At 40.2% G+C, this 15,442-nt stretch overlaps 2 protein-coding genes across 4 annotated transcripts in view; one reads left to right on the top strand and one right to left on the bottom strand.

The window, feature by feature from the left end:
- The window catches only part of RNF175 (ring finger protein 175), a 65,759-nt gene that overhangs the window by 18,271 nt on the left and 32,046 nt on the right, over nucleotides 1–15,442 (bottom strand). Inside the window, exon 10 of one of the 2 annotated variants that reach the window (XM_074338421.2) lies at nucleotides 10,048–14,129. The exons of the other annotated variant lie outside the window; for it this stretch is intronic. Coding sequence (XP_074194522.2) covers nucleotides 14,108–14,129 — 22 coding nt within the window. The 3' untranslated portion in view covers nucleotides 10,048–14,107. Of the gene's footprint in view, nucleotides 1–10,047; nucleotides 14,130–15,442 lie in introns of those variants that run through there. 2 annotated transcript variants of the gene reach the window in all.
- TLR2 (toll like receptor 2) lies at nucleotides 1,394–12,572 on the top strand. 2 transcript variants are annotated; one of them, XM_074338419.2, is made up of 3 exons: nucleotides 1,394–1,694; nucleotides 3,317–3,486; nucleotides 10,050–12,572. In XM_074338419.2, exons 2-3 carry the CDS (start codon nucleotides 3,443–3,445, stop codon nucleotides 12,421–12,423), a joined length of 2,418 nt encoding a protein of 805 aa, XP_074194520.2. In that variant the 5' UTR covers nucleotides 1,394–1,694; nucleotides 3,317–3,442; the 3' UTR covers nucleotides 12,424–12,572. The 2 variants fall into 2 exon arrangements, with proteins under 2 accessions (XP_074194520.2, XP_019577939.3); XM_019722380.3 differs by lacking the exon at nucleotides 3,317–3,486.

The raw sequence follows: 15,442 nt of genomic DNA, 5'->3' as shown, positions 1-15,442 counted from the left end.
AATGTGACAAGTCTTTAAAAACCAAGTAGTCACAGTTTTCTTAACACAAAATATTAATGTAAATACTAATTGTAATCTTCCAGAGATTGCTTCCAGAAACTTTTTGGGCCAAGTATGTCTGTTCATAAAATTGCCAAGAGGACAGCAACCTGCAGGCTTTCAAAGGTACTTACACGTAGGAAACCATTACAGTATCATATATAATTAGGGGAATTCCGTCTTAATTGACCAGTGATATTGGCCAGGAAGCTGGCAGTATTTTTGTCTGCAACCCCGACTGGTGCACACTGAACCTTAGCTATACTTTATAACAGGGACTGAGCCTAAAGAAGGAAGTAGTCACATAGCTCCAATCCCTGGGTTTGAGTCATATTATTACCTTAATTGTTTCATCCACATAGAAGTTGGCAACCCCTACCCAGATTGTCACAGCATGAGGTTGGATTTAGCAGGTATTTGATTCTTAATATATTTCAGTATACTTTCCAAGGAGCTCCAAAGAATGTAGAACTTGATAAAACTCTGCCTCCTTTTATATTCTTCCTGCCTGGTTTTGTTGGACTACATGGTTGAAAATCATGAACTATATTTCTTCATTCCCATCTTTAAATGAGGTCAGTCAGATATTATGTGGCAAGGACAGGAAATCAGGCCAAGGAGCCACTGGTCAGGCGTCTGTCCCTTGCAGTCCCACTTCAGATGTTCATTCTCTATTCTTCCTGAGCTGATGTCCTGAAAAGGTCTGTCAATTCACCCCTCAACAAGTCCTAGCTAAGTAGTGCCTACTGTGTTCTCGGAGCTGGGGGTACTTCACTGCAAAAGGGAGAACAAAATCCATGCCTTCGTGAAAATTCACATCCAGCCACAGTCAGCAGATGTGTGTAAATTTGGAAGCTGCCTTTCTATTGTCTAGCAGAATTTTTGCAACAGATGGAAATTAATTGCCTTGTCCTTGAGAGTCTTGTGTATTTAGACCTATCCTATAACAGCTTTCCTATAGCATCCTCATGGTTTGGCCCTTTGCTTCTGGAATAGTCACTCAAAGAACTTGAGGAAAAGTCTCTCTTTTTCCATTTTCCCAAATTTTAGATTCCCCAAGTATTTACAAATTCTCTAAATTAAAAATAAATTATGGACTCTGTTCTGAATTAATTTAGGATTGATGCTTCTAATCCCCAGAGATATGAGGTCTGACAATTAAGTTCGTGAACTTGTTGCAACGATGTTGCTACATTTTTCTGATGTCCGGAGGATTATTCATACCAACTGGACAGTTAACCAAGTTTACTACTTGGAGGTGCTGAAAAGGCTGTGTGAAAAAGTTAGACGAAAACGACCTGAACTTTTCCCTAACAATTCATGGCTCTTGCATTACGACAACGCACCAGCTCACACGGCACTGTCTGTGAGGGAGTTTTTAGCCAGTAAACAAATAACTGTATTGGAACACCCTCCCTACTCACCTGATCTGGCCCCCAATGACTTCTTTCTTTACCCGAAGATAAAGGAAATAGTGAAAGGAAGACATTTTGATGACATTCAGGACATCGAAAGTAATACGACGACAGCTCTGATGGCCATTCCAGAAAGAGAGTTCCAAAATTGCTTTGAAGGGTGGACAAAGTGCTGGTATTGGTGGATGGCTTCCCAAGGGGAGTACTTCGAAGGTGACCATGGTGATATTCAGCAATGAGGTATGTAGCACTTTTTCTAGGATGAATTCACCAACTTCATTGTCTGACTGCATATGCACCAAGAAGCCTGAAATCAATGTAGATCAATCGCATGGGCTGACATACGAAACAGTGAATTTTATTCTGAGAGGTCTGGTTGATCTTTCAAGTTTCCAAATTGTTTACAAGTGAGAAACACTGCTCTTCATACGAACTGAACTTGAACTGAAGGTGCTAAAGTATCAGAACTATTTATTTCATGTATTAAAAAATATCTGTGAAAGTGCTTTGAAGGCATTAAGAACTGAACAAGTATAAGGAACATGCTAATAGTATGTTCCTGAGTAGAACATGCTAATAATTTTGCGGAGCGCAGAATACCTTCACAGTATATAGATGACTTGTGGGTAGATAAATGATTTCTAACTGACTTCGCCAGAATATGTTAATTTACTTTGGGATTGCAAAGCAATAACACCAAAGTCAATCTAGACAGTTCAACTAGAGAAGATATATAGAGAAAGAACAGAGGCTTCAGAGGGAAAAGTTGGAATGAAGTTTTGTCAAGTACACACTCCAGAAATCATGAGGAAGAGAGGTAAAGATTTTGAATCAAGAAGAAGAAAGTCTCTTCAGGCAGCTGGAAAGCGGGATGGTCAGGGGTAGAGAGAAATAGCCATATGTTCAGGAAACTGTATGGAAAATCAGACTGCACCCTCAAGTTCACATTCATGCCTGTTGATTAAGTTTACCTGAGGGTTGAACCTTTAATGAGAATTAGGAATGTGGAATAAGGTTAAGAGAAGGAGCCCGGATTTAGGGTAAAATTCTGGCTTCAATGACACGTCCTTGTGTGTAAGACAGCGAGAATACTTCCTCAGACTCCAATCTCAATTTGTGAAAATCAAACGTAATTATGAAGATGGAATGTAGTTTATTAATATTAAGGCAGTTTAATTTTTAAATGGTACTAGTTTGTTTCCCTTATAAACACTCTTCACTATGTGAGATAAACTAGTTTCTGTGGCAATGAAGAAAACCAATCTAAGCCAGTTTTTGGAATTACTTACCTTGAGAAACAGGGGTGGAATGGAGCAAGGGAAGGACTCGGGTTCAAAATCTCAGTATCTGTGGGAGCCCCACATCTCTTTATGGTGAGACTATGGAAAGGATGTAGGTACTGGAAATAGTGTATCAGTAGAGACTCCACAGGGCTAAAACGAACAAACAAGCAAACAAACAAAAATCCTGGCGCTGTCTTTACCTGCTACTGAAGCAAAATCTTGCTGTATTGATCTGGTTAGTGATTGGCGACCATTTTTAACCCGGAGAGCATAGACTTGCGGGAGGAAATGGACCCTGGAGATATATGATCCTGCAAGTAAGTGTTGAAAAGGGGGGATGAATGAGAAGCATGATTCACTACGAGCCTGGCTTCCAAGGATGGAAAAGAATTGGAGAAGTGGAGTTTAAAGCTGGTATGTTTCAGGGTAATGTACAGCTTGGATGCCGGAGGCTTCAAGAAAACACTGGTTGGATAATCAGTCTTCTCTTTGGTTGCGAAATCTGCCTCTGGGCCTCGCGAAATGCCACGCGGGGCTTCTAGCATCTCAGTTCCCTTTTTCCTGCCCTGTGACCCCCAGCCATCACCCAGCGCCCTCCTGTGACTCGAGCCCAGCACAGGGCGGAAATCGAGGCAGGACCCGTGCGCGCCGACCCAGGACCGGGCAACCTATATCACAGTCACCTGACTGAGCCTATGGGGAAGGATGGACGCAGTGGATCCAGGCACAGCCTCCACCCCTTTGCGGTTGTGAGCGCTGGGCGAAACTGACGGTTCCTATGCCGGGGAAACAGGGGCGCTCCGCCGTCCCTCTACTCGCGCCCCTCCCTCACCCCTCCACCACACACACACCCGACTCTCTTCCTAGGCGGGGCGGCCCCCTTGGGAGCCAGAAGGCGCTGCCTGGTGGCGGCTCCTTCGACTCCAAGGTAAGTCCGGCACCGGGACCGAAAGTACGCTCTACTGGCCCCTCCCTGATCCGGCCCAGCTCGGCAGGGGCGCAGGGGAGGCGCGGCCTCCAAAGGGGCGCCAGGGATCCCTGCTTCCCAGTGGGCGGCACCGGGTCCTGGACAGAGCGGGCGGGGAGAAAACCCGGCCCCCAGGGACATAGACGCTCGGCAGTCCCAGTCTGCACGGCCCTGTGCGGGAAAGTGAACACGCGAAGGCCCGGTGGAGGTCAGCCTTCGGGAGAAACGGGCCACCCAGAAAGGGACCGGAGCACCCTTCCAGCCTCGGAGGCCCTTGGAGCCGCCTCCGGGAACTTCCGCGGGGCTGGGCTGCAGGCTGCAGGTGGCTGCGTCCCCCGAGACCGAGGTGGGCAGTGACCCCTGTCTTGTACTCCCGTTTCCGGGTTCCCTTAGGGCCGCCCGCCTGCCAGTGGCTCTGCGCGCCAGCCCTACCCCTGCCTGGGGTGACGTGGGCCAGGTAAAGGCTTTCAGGCTTGTACTTGTGCGTCCTGCTGGGGGTGTGTCTGCGCTCACTGGTTACCGCTAGGACGAAACTTCGAAAGGTTGAATTTTGGTCGCTGGGGCTCAGAACTGGGAAACTTTCGGGACTCGCTCCCTAACCCCGAGCCTTGCCTTGCTTCGGGGTGGGCTCCAAGGCCCCTCCGTGTATCTTCATCCTTAGCATTTCTGAGCTATGTCAGATACGATTATGTTTAATCAGTTCTGGTTAGAACATAGAGCATTTGTTTAAGCAGAGACAACTTTTTAAAGTAAGGATGCTTTGAAGTTCTCCTTATAACTTCCTCAACTTCCGTAAATGAGAACTTGTGTTTAGAACTTAAGCGCAAGCCAGGATAGTGTTTTTTCCTGACAGAGAGAGGAGAGGGAAAGGGAGGGCAGAAAAGTGGAAAGAAGAATTGAAATCTAAGGTGATCCAAATCTTGCAGAAGGTCTGAACTGCACTTTACTAACTTAGATCTTTATCAAAAAGCAGCTGGTAGGTAGAGTGCCCTGATTTGAAAGTGGAGACCAAAAAAGGGAAATGGCAAACATCGTGATTATTTGAAAATGACTTATTCATCAATATTTTAAGTTTCTTCCTATTCTAAGCACAGAACATTTAAACTTTTAATCATGTATTCATTTTATGAAAATTGTCAGTTGACAGCATGTTTTGGAAGTTTCTAAGCTATCAGTTATTTCTTTTTGCATTTCAAAAAAGAATTTGGCTTGACTGGTTAAATATCTTGTTTTGATTTTAATGATTGAGCATAGTTTATCATACATGGCATGTTGTGTGTGATCTCTTCATAAAGACTTTTTTTTTTTTTTTAAGATTTTATTGGAGGAGGGGAACAGCACTTTATTGGGAAACGGTGTGTACTTCCAGGTCTTTTTCCAAGTCCTAAGTTGTCCTTTCAATCTTAGTTGTGGAGGGCGCAGCTCAGCTCCAGGTCCAGTTGCCTGTTGTTAGTTGCAAGGGGCGCTGCGCACCATCCCTTGCAGGACTCGAGGAGTGGAACTGGCAACCTTGTGGTTGAGAGCCCACTAGCCCATGTGGCAATCGAACCGGCAGCCTTCGGCATTAGGAACATGGAGCTCCAACCGCCTGAGCCACCAGGCCGGTCCCTAATAAAGATCTTTTAACAAAAGATCTTTAAGTGTAAGTTGTATTTACGAATACTTCTTCCAAATAGTAGGCTTGCTTGTCAAAATTGTGTTTCCCCATAATATCACTTAAAATTTACATTACTTTTTTCTCATTCTGAAAAGCCATGTCTGAGTTTTTTAATGCTGTTTTTTTCTCTTACCTATTATGTTTTTTAAAACTTCAGTGTTTTTTTTTTTTTTTTTTCATTTCCTTGAAGCCTACTCTTACCAGGTTCCTTTCCCATATTGCTGAAGGACATGTTCTTGGGTACTTCTTTCAATGAGCATTTCTGGATAAAAAAGATCTTTTATTTTTTGAATGTCTGAAAATGTGTATATCACATTTGTTCTCGAATGATCATTTCAGTGTGTATGGACGTCTAGATTGACAGGTATGTTTTCTCAGACCTTTGAGGATATTGTTGTGTCATTTTTGGGCCAGTTGAGAAATTTTTGCTAAGGATTCAATATGCATTTATAATCTGGGAACTTACATTTTTCTTCAATTCTGAAAAATTCTTAGTTATTATATCTTTTAATATTTGTGTCCACCCGCACATATATGGCGGGCCTGGGTTCTGATTTCTTACAAGAGATTTCTAGTAGGCTGGCTTTTTTCCTGTACGTGGCTTTATGAAGAGTCCACTTTCAGTTTTCTACAGTGCACTGGCTGTGAGTCTCTTCTCCACTCTTGTTTCACCAGATATTACAGCTCTAGCCCTAAGGTGGATTTTTGGTTGTGGTTTCACTGTGAGCCCCTGGGCTTCAACTTCCTCCCTATTCTGGATCAGCAAATAGATGTCTGCAGCACAAGTTGCCTCTAATGCCAGGTTTATTTCTCAGACTTCTATCTTCTTCTTCTGGGTCTTAGACCTAGAAGTCATTACTCACTACCCTGTCAGCTTCCTGAATTCTTTGAGCAGATGATTTTTATACTTTGTGTAGACTCCCAATCCTCATTAGATATGACTCTATGCAGTCTAACTTCAGCTGTCGCCCTTCCCTTTCTCAATGTCTTACTTTGAGTTCTCTGCCCTAGCTGTAATGTATTGGGGAACCAAAAGGAAAGAGAAGTAATTCTGATCATAAATATAGTTTTAGCATCATCAATAATTGTTATTGTTTAAAACTCACCATGCTATAGGTACCACCTAATATTTAGCCCAAGATCTCTGCAGTCTCAGAAGATGGTATTAGTGAATTCTACCAAAGGAAAGGAAAGGAAATTTATAGGGTAGTTTTTAACTTCTGAACGTAGATGCAGAAATTCTAAATAAAATATTAGTAAATAAAGTCCAGCAATATATAAAAAGGATAATACATCCAGACTAACTTGGGTTTATTGTAAAAATGCAAGATTTTCTTAACACTAAAATTGATTAATGTAATCACCAGTGTTTAATTAATGGGGTAAAGGAGGAAATTAATATTATTATCTCAATAGATACAGGAGAAAAAAAGAATTTGATAAATTCAACATTCAGTAATCAAGAAAATGAAATAAAAGTATAAGGATTGTAAGAAGCAATAAAACCATTATTATATCTGGGTGATATGATTGCATACATAGAAAACTTTTTTAAATCTACAAACTGTGGAATTACTAAGTTCAGCAAGGCTACTCAATACATGGTAAATATATAAAATTTAAACATATAGATGTATATGGCACATTTCAGTACGTAATACTATTTTAAAGGTTCAAAAGTATCAAATGCCTAGGAACACCCCTCACAAAATACGCTCAAGACCTGTGCAGAAAACCGTAAGATAGTATTGTGATAAATTCAAGAAGACTTAAGTAAGTGGAAAGATATATTATGCTCAAGGAATGGAAGATTCAGTATTGTAATGATGTGAGTAATTCCCAAATTGATCTGTAGATTCATGGCATTGCCAGTTAAAATAAACAGGCTTTGTTTTTGATACTGATAAGCTGATTCTGCAATTTATAAGAATATGCAAAGGGCCCAGACTAACCAAGACTCAGTTGAAGAAGAAGAACAAGAAGGAAGGACTTGATCTCCTAGATATTAAGATATGTTATATATTTAATACAGTGTGTTACTGGTACAAGGACAGACAAATAGACATTGGATCAGAATAGAGAGCACTGAAACAGACCCACCTCTATGAGGACATGTAGCTGTTGGCAAAGATAATATTATTGATTGTTCCCCAAAATGATCTTTTTAAAAAATGGTGCAGGATCAATTGAATATCCTTATTGGAAAAAAAACAATCCTGTGTGCTACTTCGAATATTAATCCCAGGTAGATTGTAGGCCTAAAAGTGAAGGGCAAAGCAATAAATATTTTAGAAAATAATAAAGAGAATATCTTTATTATAATGTAGGAAAGATTTTTTAAAAACAGGCCACAAAAATCACTATTAGGAAACAAAATAGAAAATTTAAGAACATTTGTTCATCAAAAGATTTTGCTAAGAAAGTGAAAAAGCAAACCACAGAGTGGAAGAAGATATTTGTAACACATATATCTTCCATTTCCAGAGTTTATAAAGAGCCCCCACAATTTAGTAATTGTAATAATAATTACAGTCATGTGCCACATAACATTTCAGTCAACAATGGACCACATATACGATGGTGGTATCATAAGATTATGATGGAGCTGAAAAATTCCTATCACCTAGTGACATTGTACCTGTTGTAATGTTATAGTGCAACACGTCGCTTGTGTTTGTGGTGACACTGGTGCAGACAAATCTAGTACACTGCCAGTTATATAGAAGTACAGCACATACACTTATATACAGAACCTAATACTTGATAATGATAATAAACGACTATGTTCCTGGTTTATGTATTTACTATACTATACTTCTTATTGTTATTTTCGAGTGTGCTCTTTCTACTCATAAAAAAAAGTTTGCTGTAAAGAACTGTGCTGTGTTATGCCTGCAGCAGCCTCGTACATCTCGTATTTACCATGTCTCTCGATTGCATCATTTTCTCTTGTGCTTGATTTAACCTTGTGTTGTTTTCTATTGTAACATGCTGTACAGACGTATAGTCTAGGAGCAATAGTCTAAACCATACAGCTTAGGTATGTAGTAGGCTTTACCATCTCGGTCTGTGTAAGTACACTCTATGATGTTCGCACAACAACAAAATTGCCTGACGATTATGAAATAATGGTTTATCCATACTATAAAATGCTGTGATCCATTGGAAAAAATCAGAAATGTCTTTATATACTGACATAGAAGGATATCAAGGTATGTTTTTAGATGAGAAATGAAAATCTAGAATAAGTATGCATGGTATGACCCCATTTATCTAAAAAAGACTGGAAGGGATGGAAAGCAGTGGCATTGGTGTGGCTGTAAAATATCTGGGTGCAACGGCAATTCCATTCCCAAACCAAGTATGTATTAATTAACATTATGTACATTTTCATTTTCTGTGCTTATAAGTTATACCCTAGGCCTTTATAATCTCTCAGATTCTATGGGAACATGGAAATGCAGGAAATTAGTGTTATCCATAAAAAGTTTTGTTCTTGGGATTAAATTTAATTTTTTTTTTGTAGAGTTAATGCAGTGAGCAAACACATAGGAATACAGAAATAAGGAATGAAGAAGCTTCCCTGTTTCCCTGAAAATAAGCCCTAGCTGAACCATCAGCTCTAATGCGTCTTTTGGAGCAAAAATTAATATAAGACCCAGTCTTATATTATATAATATATTGTATGACTCGGTCTTATATTAAAATAAGAACAGGTCTTATAATAATTTTTGCTCCAAAAGACGCATTAGAGCCGATGGTTCAGCTAGGTCTTATTTTCAGGGAAATACGGTAATATATCCCAAGAAGGATATAGCGCCCAGAAGGTGGGCAGAGAGAAAGTGTCAGATTCATGGTTGAAAGGATTAGCAGTAGTGGAGAGTGTGCAGACAGCTTTACTTCCCTTCCCCTACATTCATTCGAACAGCCCCTCGAGATGCAGGCACTGCTTTCTGCCTTCTCTGCAGGAAAAGAAGGTTCTGAAGGTCTGATTGTCCCTCAGCCCAGCAAACCACCTGTTCTGCCTGGGGTTCCCAGCATCCCTCATGCCTGCTAGCAGTAGGTGCTAGACAGGATTGACAAACATGGGACCTTTTTCTTTTGGTCAAAGAGCCTGTCTTCCTGGAGCTGCATTCTGTGTATAGTTGTCCAATGAGAGCTGTGGTTTGGCTCTGAGGTCTCTTAACTCGTAGGGACAAAGTGGAGACAAGCTTACTATATAAGAAGGTTTGAAATGCGCGAACAGGTGATTGTAAATCCGTATGGTTAAGCTTAGCCCTTTTTTTAAGCTGCTTGTTCATTCTTCTATTCATTCATTTACTCATTCTTTCAACCCATGTTAATTGAGTTCTGCTCTGTACCCCCAGGTGGTATTGCACTTTTATCTCATTGCACAGCAGCAGCGTATCTGAGTTAGTGTTGCTGGATGTGTCAGGGAATTCATTTTAATCCTCATTCATACATTCCATTTGCCTTGGTTAATTCCTGGTAGTTCTCTCTCTGTCTCTCTCTCTGTCTCTCTGTCTCTCTGTCTCTCTGTCTCTCTGTCTCTCTGTCTCTCTCTCTCTCTCTCTCTCTCTCTCTCTCTCTCTGTGTGTGTGTGTTGCACCTTACAAAACGTTTCTCAAGAACTGAAATTACAATATGTGTCAAACGCAACCACTCATTTGCGCTTCTTTTACTTGTAGGTTGAATCACGGGATAATGCCTCGTGCCTTGAGGACAGTATGGATCTTGGGGGCCATAATCAGCTTGTTTAAAGAAGGGGCCCCTGATCAGCCGTCTTCTCTGACTTGTGACCCCGCCAGTGTCTGTGATTGCCACTCTGGGTCTTTAAACTCCATCCCCTCAGGACTCACGGCAACTGTGAAAAGCCTCGACCTGTCCAACAACAACATCACTTATGTCAGCGACAGTGACCTGCGGAGCTATGTGAACCTCAGGGCTCTGAGCCTGGAGTGCAACAGAATTAACACAATAGAGGAAAATTCTTTTTCCTCCTTGGGGAGCCTCAAACGTTTGGACTTATCCTGTAACTGCTTACTTAATTTATCATCCTCCTGGTTCAGGCCCCTTTCTTCCTTGACATTCTTAAACTTACTGGGAAATCCTTACAAAACACTTGGGCAAGCATCTCTTTTTTCTCACCTCACCAATTTGAGAATCCTGAAAATAGGAAATACGTACACCTTCAGTGAGATTCAGGAAAACGATTTTGTTGGGCTAACTTTTCTTGAGGAACTTGAGATTGTTGCTTCAAATCTGCAAAGGTATGAGCCAAAGAGTTTGAAGTCAATTCAGAATATCAGTCATCTGGTCCTTCATCTGAAGCAGCCTGTTTTCCTCCTGGATATTGTGGTAGATCTTTTAAGTTCTTTGGAATATTTGGAACTGAGAGATACTCATTTGAACACTTTCCGTTTTCCAGAAATATCCATCAATGAAACCAATACACTGACTAAAAAGTTCACATTTAGAAATGTGGAAGTCACTGATGAAAGTTTTAATGAATTGGTGAAACTGTTGAGTTCTGTTTCTGGAGTGTTAGATCTGGAGTTTGATGACTGTACCCTTGACGGAATTGGTAATTTTGACATATCTCTTTTGGATAGAATTAAAGATGCAGGTAAAGTAGGGACATTAACAATACGGAAGTTGCATATTCCACATTTTTACTCATTTACTGACCTGAGAAGTATATATTCATTTACAGGAAGCGTTAAAAGAATCACAATAGAAAGCAGTAAGGTTTTTCTGGTTCCTTGCTCACTTTCACGACATTTGAAATCATTAGAGTATTTGGATCTCAGTGACAATTTATTGGCTGGAAACTTATTGAGAAACTCTGCCTGTGAGCACGCCTGGCCCTCCCTACAAACCTTAATTTTAAGGCAAAATCATTTGACATCATTAGACGAAACGGGAGAAATTTTGCTTACTCTGAAAAACCTGACTAACCTTGATATCAGTAAGAACAATTTTCATCCTATCCCTGAAACTTGTCAGTGGCCAGAAAAGATGAAATATTTGAACTTATCCAGCACAAGAATACATGATTTAACCTCTTGCATTCCCCAGACTCTGGAAATTTTAGATGTTAGCAATAACAATCTCAATTCATTTTCTTTGCTTATGCCACAACTCAAAGAACTTTATATTTCCAGAAATAAGTTGAACACTCTACCGGATGCTTCTTTCTTGCCCTTGTTACTAGTCATGAGAATCAGCAGAAATGCAATACATACTTTTTCGAAGGAGCAACTTGATTCTTTTGAAAAACTGAAGACTTTGGAAGCAGGTGGCAACAATTTCATTTGCTCCTGTGAATTCCTGTCTTTCACTCAGGAGCAGCAAGGCGTGTCCCAGATCCTAATTGACTGGCCAGAAAACTACCTGTGTGACTCTCCATTCCATGTGCGGGGCTTTCGGGTTCAGGACACTCACCTCTCCATTTCCGAGTGCCACAAGGCAGCTCTCGTGTCCGCTGTGTGCTGTGCCCTTTTCCTGTTGATCCTGGTCACTGGGGGGCTGTGCCACCATTTTCATGGACTGTGGTACATGCAAATGATGTGGGCCTGGCTCCAGGCCAAACGGAAGCCCCGGAAAGCTCCCCACAGGGACATCTGTTATGACGCCTTTGTGTCTTACAGCGAACAGGATTCCCACTGGGTGGAGAACCTCATGGTCCAGGAGCTGGAGCACTTCAACCCTCCCTTTAAGTTGTGTCTTCATAAGCGGGACTTTATTCCCGGCAAATGGATTATTGACAATATCATTGACTCCATCGAAAAAAGCCACAAAACTATCTTTGTGCTTTCTGAAAACTTTGTGAAGAGTGAGTGGTGCAAGTACGAACTGGACTTCTCCCATTTTCGTCTCTTTGATGAGAACAATGATGCTGCCATTCTCATTCTTCTGGAGCCCATTGAGAAAAAGGCCATCCCCCAGCGTTTTTGTAAGCTGCGGAAGATCATGAACACCAAGACCTACCTGGAGTGGCCCCCTCAGGAAGCTCAACAGGAAGGCTTTTGGTTAAGTTTGAGAGCTGCAATCAAGTCCTAGGTTCCTTCCTGAAAGGCCAGTCTTGGTCTGGCGGTGGTCTTTATCTCAGTAATTGTAACTAAGTCCATTCTGCCACAGCTATTGTATATGTAAACTACATGATTGTACTGTCATTTGAGGACTTGCTTACTAAAACTACTAAAACTTCAGATTTGATCTGGAATGCTGTTTTATAAAAACTGCTACAGATTGGAAAAAAAGATGGTTTGGGGTTTTTCTTTATCCCAGTCCATGATCTACATCCATTACTGATTTCTGAATTCTCTGTAGCCATTGGTTTCGTTCATTAGGAGATAGCACAGATGAACAGAAGACTTCAAGTGAATGTGTCAGTTAGCTTTCTCTTAGCGGACTCACCCACATCCACAGACAGAGGGCATCCTTGGCACTACCTAGCTGTCCTCTCTGTGTGATTCCTTTCATGATCAACAAGGCAAAATATTTGCGTCACTCAGCCAAACTTGTTGCTATGCCTAGAAAAAAGTGTTGTGTGTCCCCATCGAACTTTTTTTGTTGCAAGACACGAAATACCTAGAAGGTATGTTTTCATGTGAACTGGTCTGTCTGTCTGATTGGGTTTTTGATAGATTTCTCTAGCCACTCGAGAGAGAGTACATAACACAAGATACAGTCAAATATGTCTTTCCACGAAAATCAAACTAGCGAGGTAAATAAAATGTTCAGTTTAGAAGAACTTAAAAGAAGCGTTTCATATCCCTGACTCTGAGATTCCTCCAGGCTTCATCCATGAAGTTGTAATTAGTATCTAGTTACTCTGGCTCTCAATCCATTTTCTAGTCTGTCTCCCCTGCATCATGGTGCTTTCTTTTTTATTTGAAAAGTCTCATTTCTGATTCTAAAAAGGCCCTCCTCTTTTTTTTTCTTCTTAAAATTTATACTAGTACATGCGAGCTAAATAGGTTTTTAAACAAGCATAAACCTAGAGGTTCCTCATAATGACTCAAAATATTTGACACAGTCATTTAAAAGATAGATACTACCTCCATATGTTCATTTTTATAATTTAGATTTAATAATATGTTACATTGAGTATAATTAATGCATTACATTTAAAATGTAAGAGCTATTTACTGATTGGGTGTGACTTTCTTCTTAAGCTGGGAACCATATGTGAAAGGAAGTGAACCTCCTCTGACCCTGCTCCATTTTCAGCCAGAGCAGGGTTTGTGTGGTTAATTGGGCTCTGGAGTCTGAAAGACCTGGGTTAGTAGATGTGTATCTTTGGACAAGTGACTTAACTTGACCCAAAATATTCTCCTGTTCTTAAAATAGGGATAATAATATTGAGATCATCGGGCGTAATGTCGACATTAATGGACAGTAATGTAACTAAACCACTGAGCATACGCCCCTTGGTTACCATTTCCTCTGGTGGGGTGAGAAGAGGACCAAGCCTATGAGAATGGGAACCGTGGGGTGCTTGCATGGTGACTGGGGGTGCCTGCAGTAGATTTTAGCTGCCATTATTATTTTCTAAGAAGTGATTCGGCTCCTTGTATATTATGATTTCCAAATGGGTATTTTTCTGTTATGAGTATAGTGGGAATCATTGTTCGCAGAAAAATAACCCAAAGAAATAAGTTCATGAAGTGCAAAACAGGCTTTGGCCCTTGAGACAGTCACATAGTGTTTCTTCTGTCTTGTGCAAACTCCTGGGAGAGTTTTATAGAGGAAACAGTACCAACCTAAGAAAAAAATGGAGAAGTTCAGGAGAATGAAACTTGAGCAGATGCCACAGAAACCAATAATGGGATTTGCTTTACTTCTCTATTTCCTACATTAAATACGTTAATTATCATGAGAACCAGACACATTTAACTTGGGTTTGATCTGTAGATTGAATTTCAGTAATTTAAATAGCAATAGAAATAGCTTCATAGTTGATAGATTTAGAGTAATATTTTCCAAATAATCTTTATTTTTCTCATTGAAAATGTTAAACATGTTCACTGTAGAAATTTTGGAAAAGATAATAAGAACGTATAAAAGAAAATAATAATCAGCTCTTATCACTTCACCTTCAGATAACCACTGGTAACTAGTATATAGCATATATATATATATATATATATATATATATATCTTCACAAAATTGGGATTTGATTTTAAATATTTAAACTGCCTAAAGAAAAGACCGTCTTTGTTTTTTTTCTGGGATTGTTTAGTTATTATTATCTAACGTTTCTGAACTCTGAGGGTAATTCAGAATTCCATACAGATACATGTGGTTTACTTTCCCAGGGTTTTAGAGGGTTCTAAAAGCTGGCCACAAAAGATAAGTGGCAAATATATCAGAGGTCAATTAAAGGGCTCCATGTACAGAAGAAAAACTAATTTTCAGTGCTTTATCCTACTGTGCGGTCTTTTACTTGTCAATAGACTATTATAAGCTCAAGAGTCTTGTTTTGTCTCCTTAACCCTTGCACATGCCTGGCATGTAATATTGAATTGTTGAAATGTTTGCTGAGTAGAGAAATAAAGTAGAGTTAAGTCTTCTAATAACGTGGATGGGGAACTAATAGTAAGACTGCACTGGGTTGTTTCGAGAAGGAAGACTAACAAGTAGAAATCTTAGTGTGCATTTGTTTCATTATAACTATGATGGAACTTTGAATAGCATTAAGTTAAGTACATTGCCATTGACAATATTTTTAATGGTAGGTGTGTTTCTACTTCATACAAGTGTCATGTCTTCAAGTATTGCAGAGTAGATGTCTGGTGTTATGTAGACAGTATTGGCTGTTTAACAAATGACCAGTAATTTAAAATGAATTAATTTTGGGAGTCTAACGTATCATTCTTGGGTTAATTCTTTCTGATTGGTTCCCTATTCCATTAATTTTGTTCCCTCCTGCTGGATTAATTAATTCTTTTAACAAATATTTATTGAGTGCCTACTATGTGCCAGGCATTTCTCCAAGTGGTGGAGATACAGCAGGGAACAAAAACAGATAAAATTCTCTGCCTTCATGGAGGGGCAGACAAACAATACATAAAT

Source organism: Rhinolophus sinicus, chromosome 15 (assembly GCF_057876585.1).
Source record: "Rhinolophus sinicus isolate RSI-liver-muscle chromosome 15, RSI-T2T, whole genome shotgun sequence".
NCBI lineage: Eukaryota > Metazoa > Chordata > Mammalia > Chiroptera > Rhinolophidae > Rhinolophus > Rhinolophus sinicus.
This window is presented reverse-complemented; position numbering and strand designations above follow the sequence as displayed.

What these genes read in the sequence shown, in the direction of transcription:
- TLR2 (XM_074338419.2), top strand. Translation starts at nt 3,443, where the DNA reads ATGGACGCAGTGGATCCAGGCACAGCCTCCACCCCTTTGCGGTT. An exon ending in GCCTCCACCCCTTTGCGGTT is followed by an intron (nt 3,487 to 10,049) that starts GTGAGCGCTGGG and finishes TTTTACTTGTAG; the next exon opens with GTTGAATCACGGGATAATGC.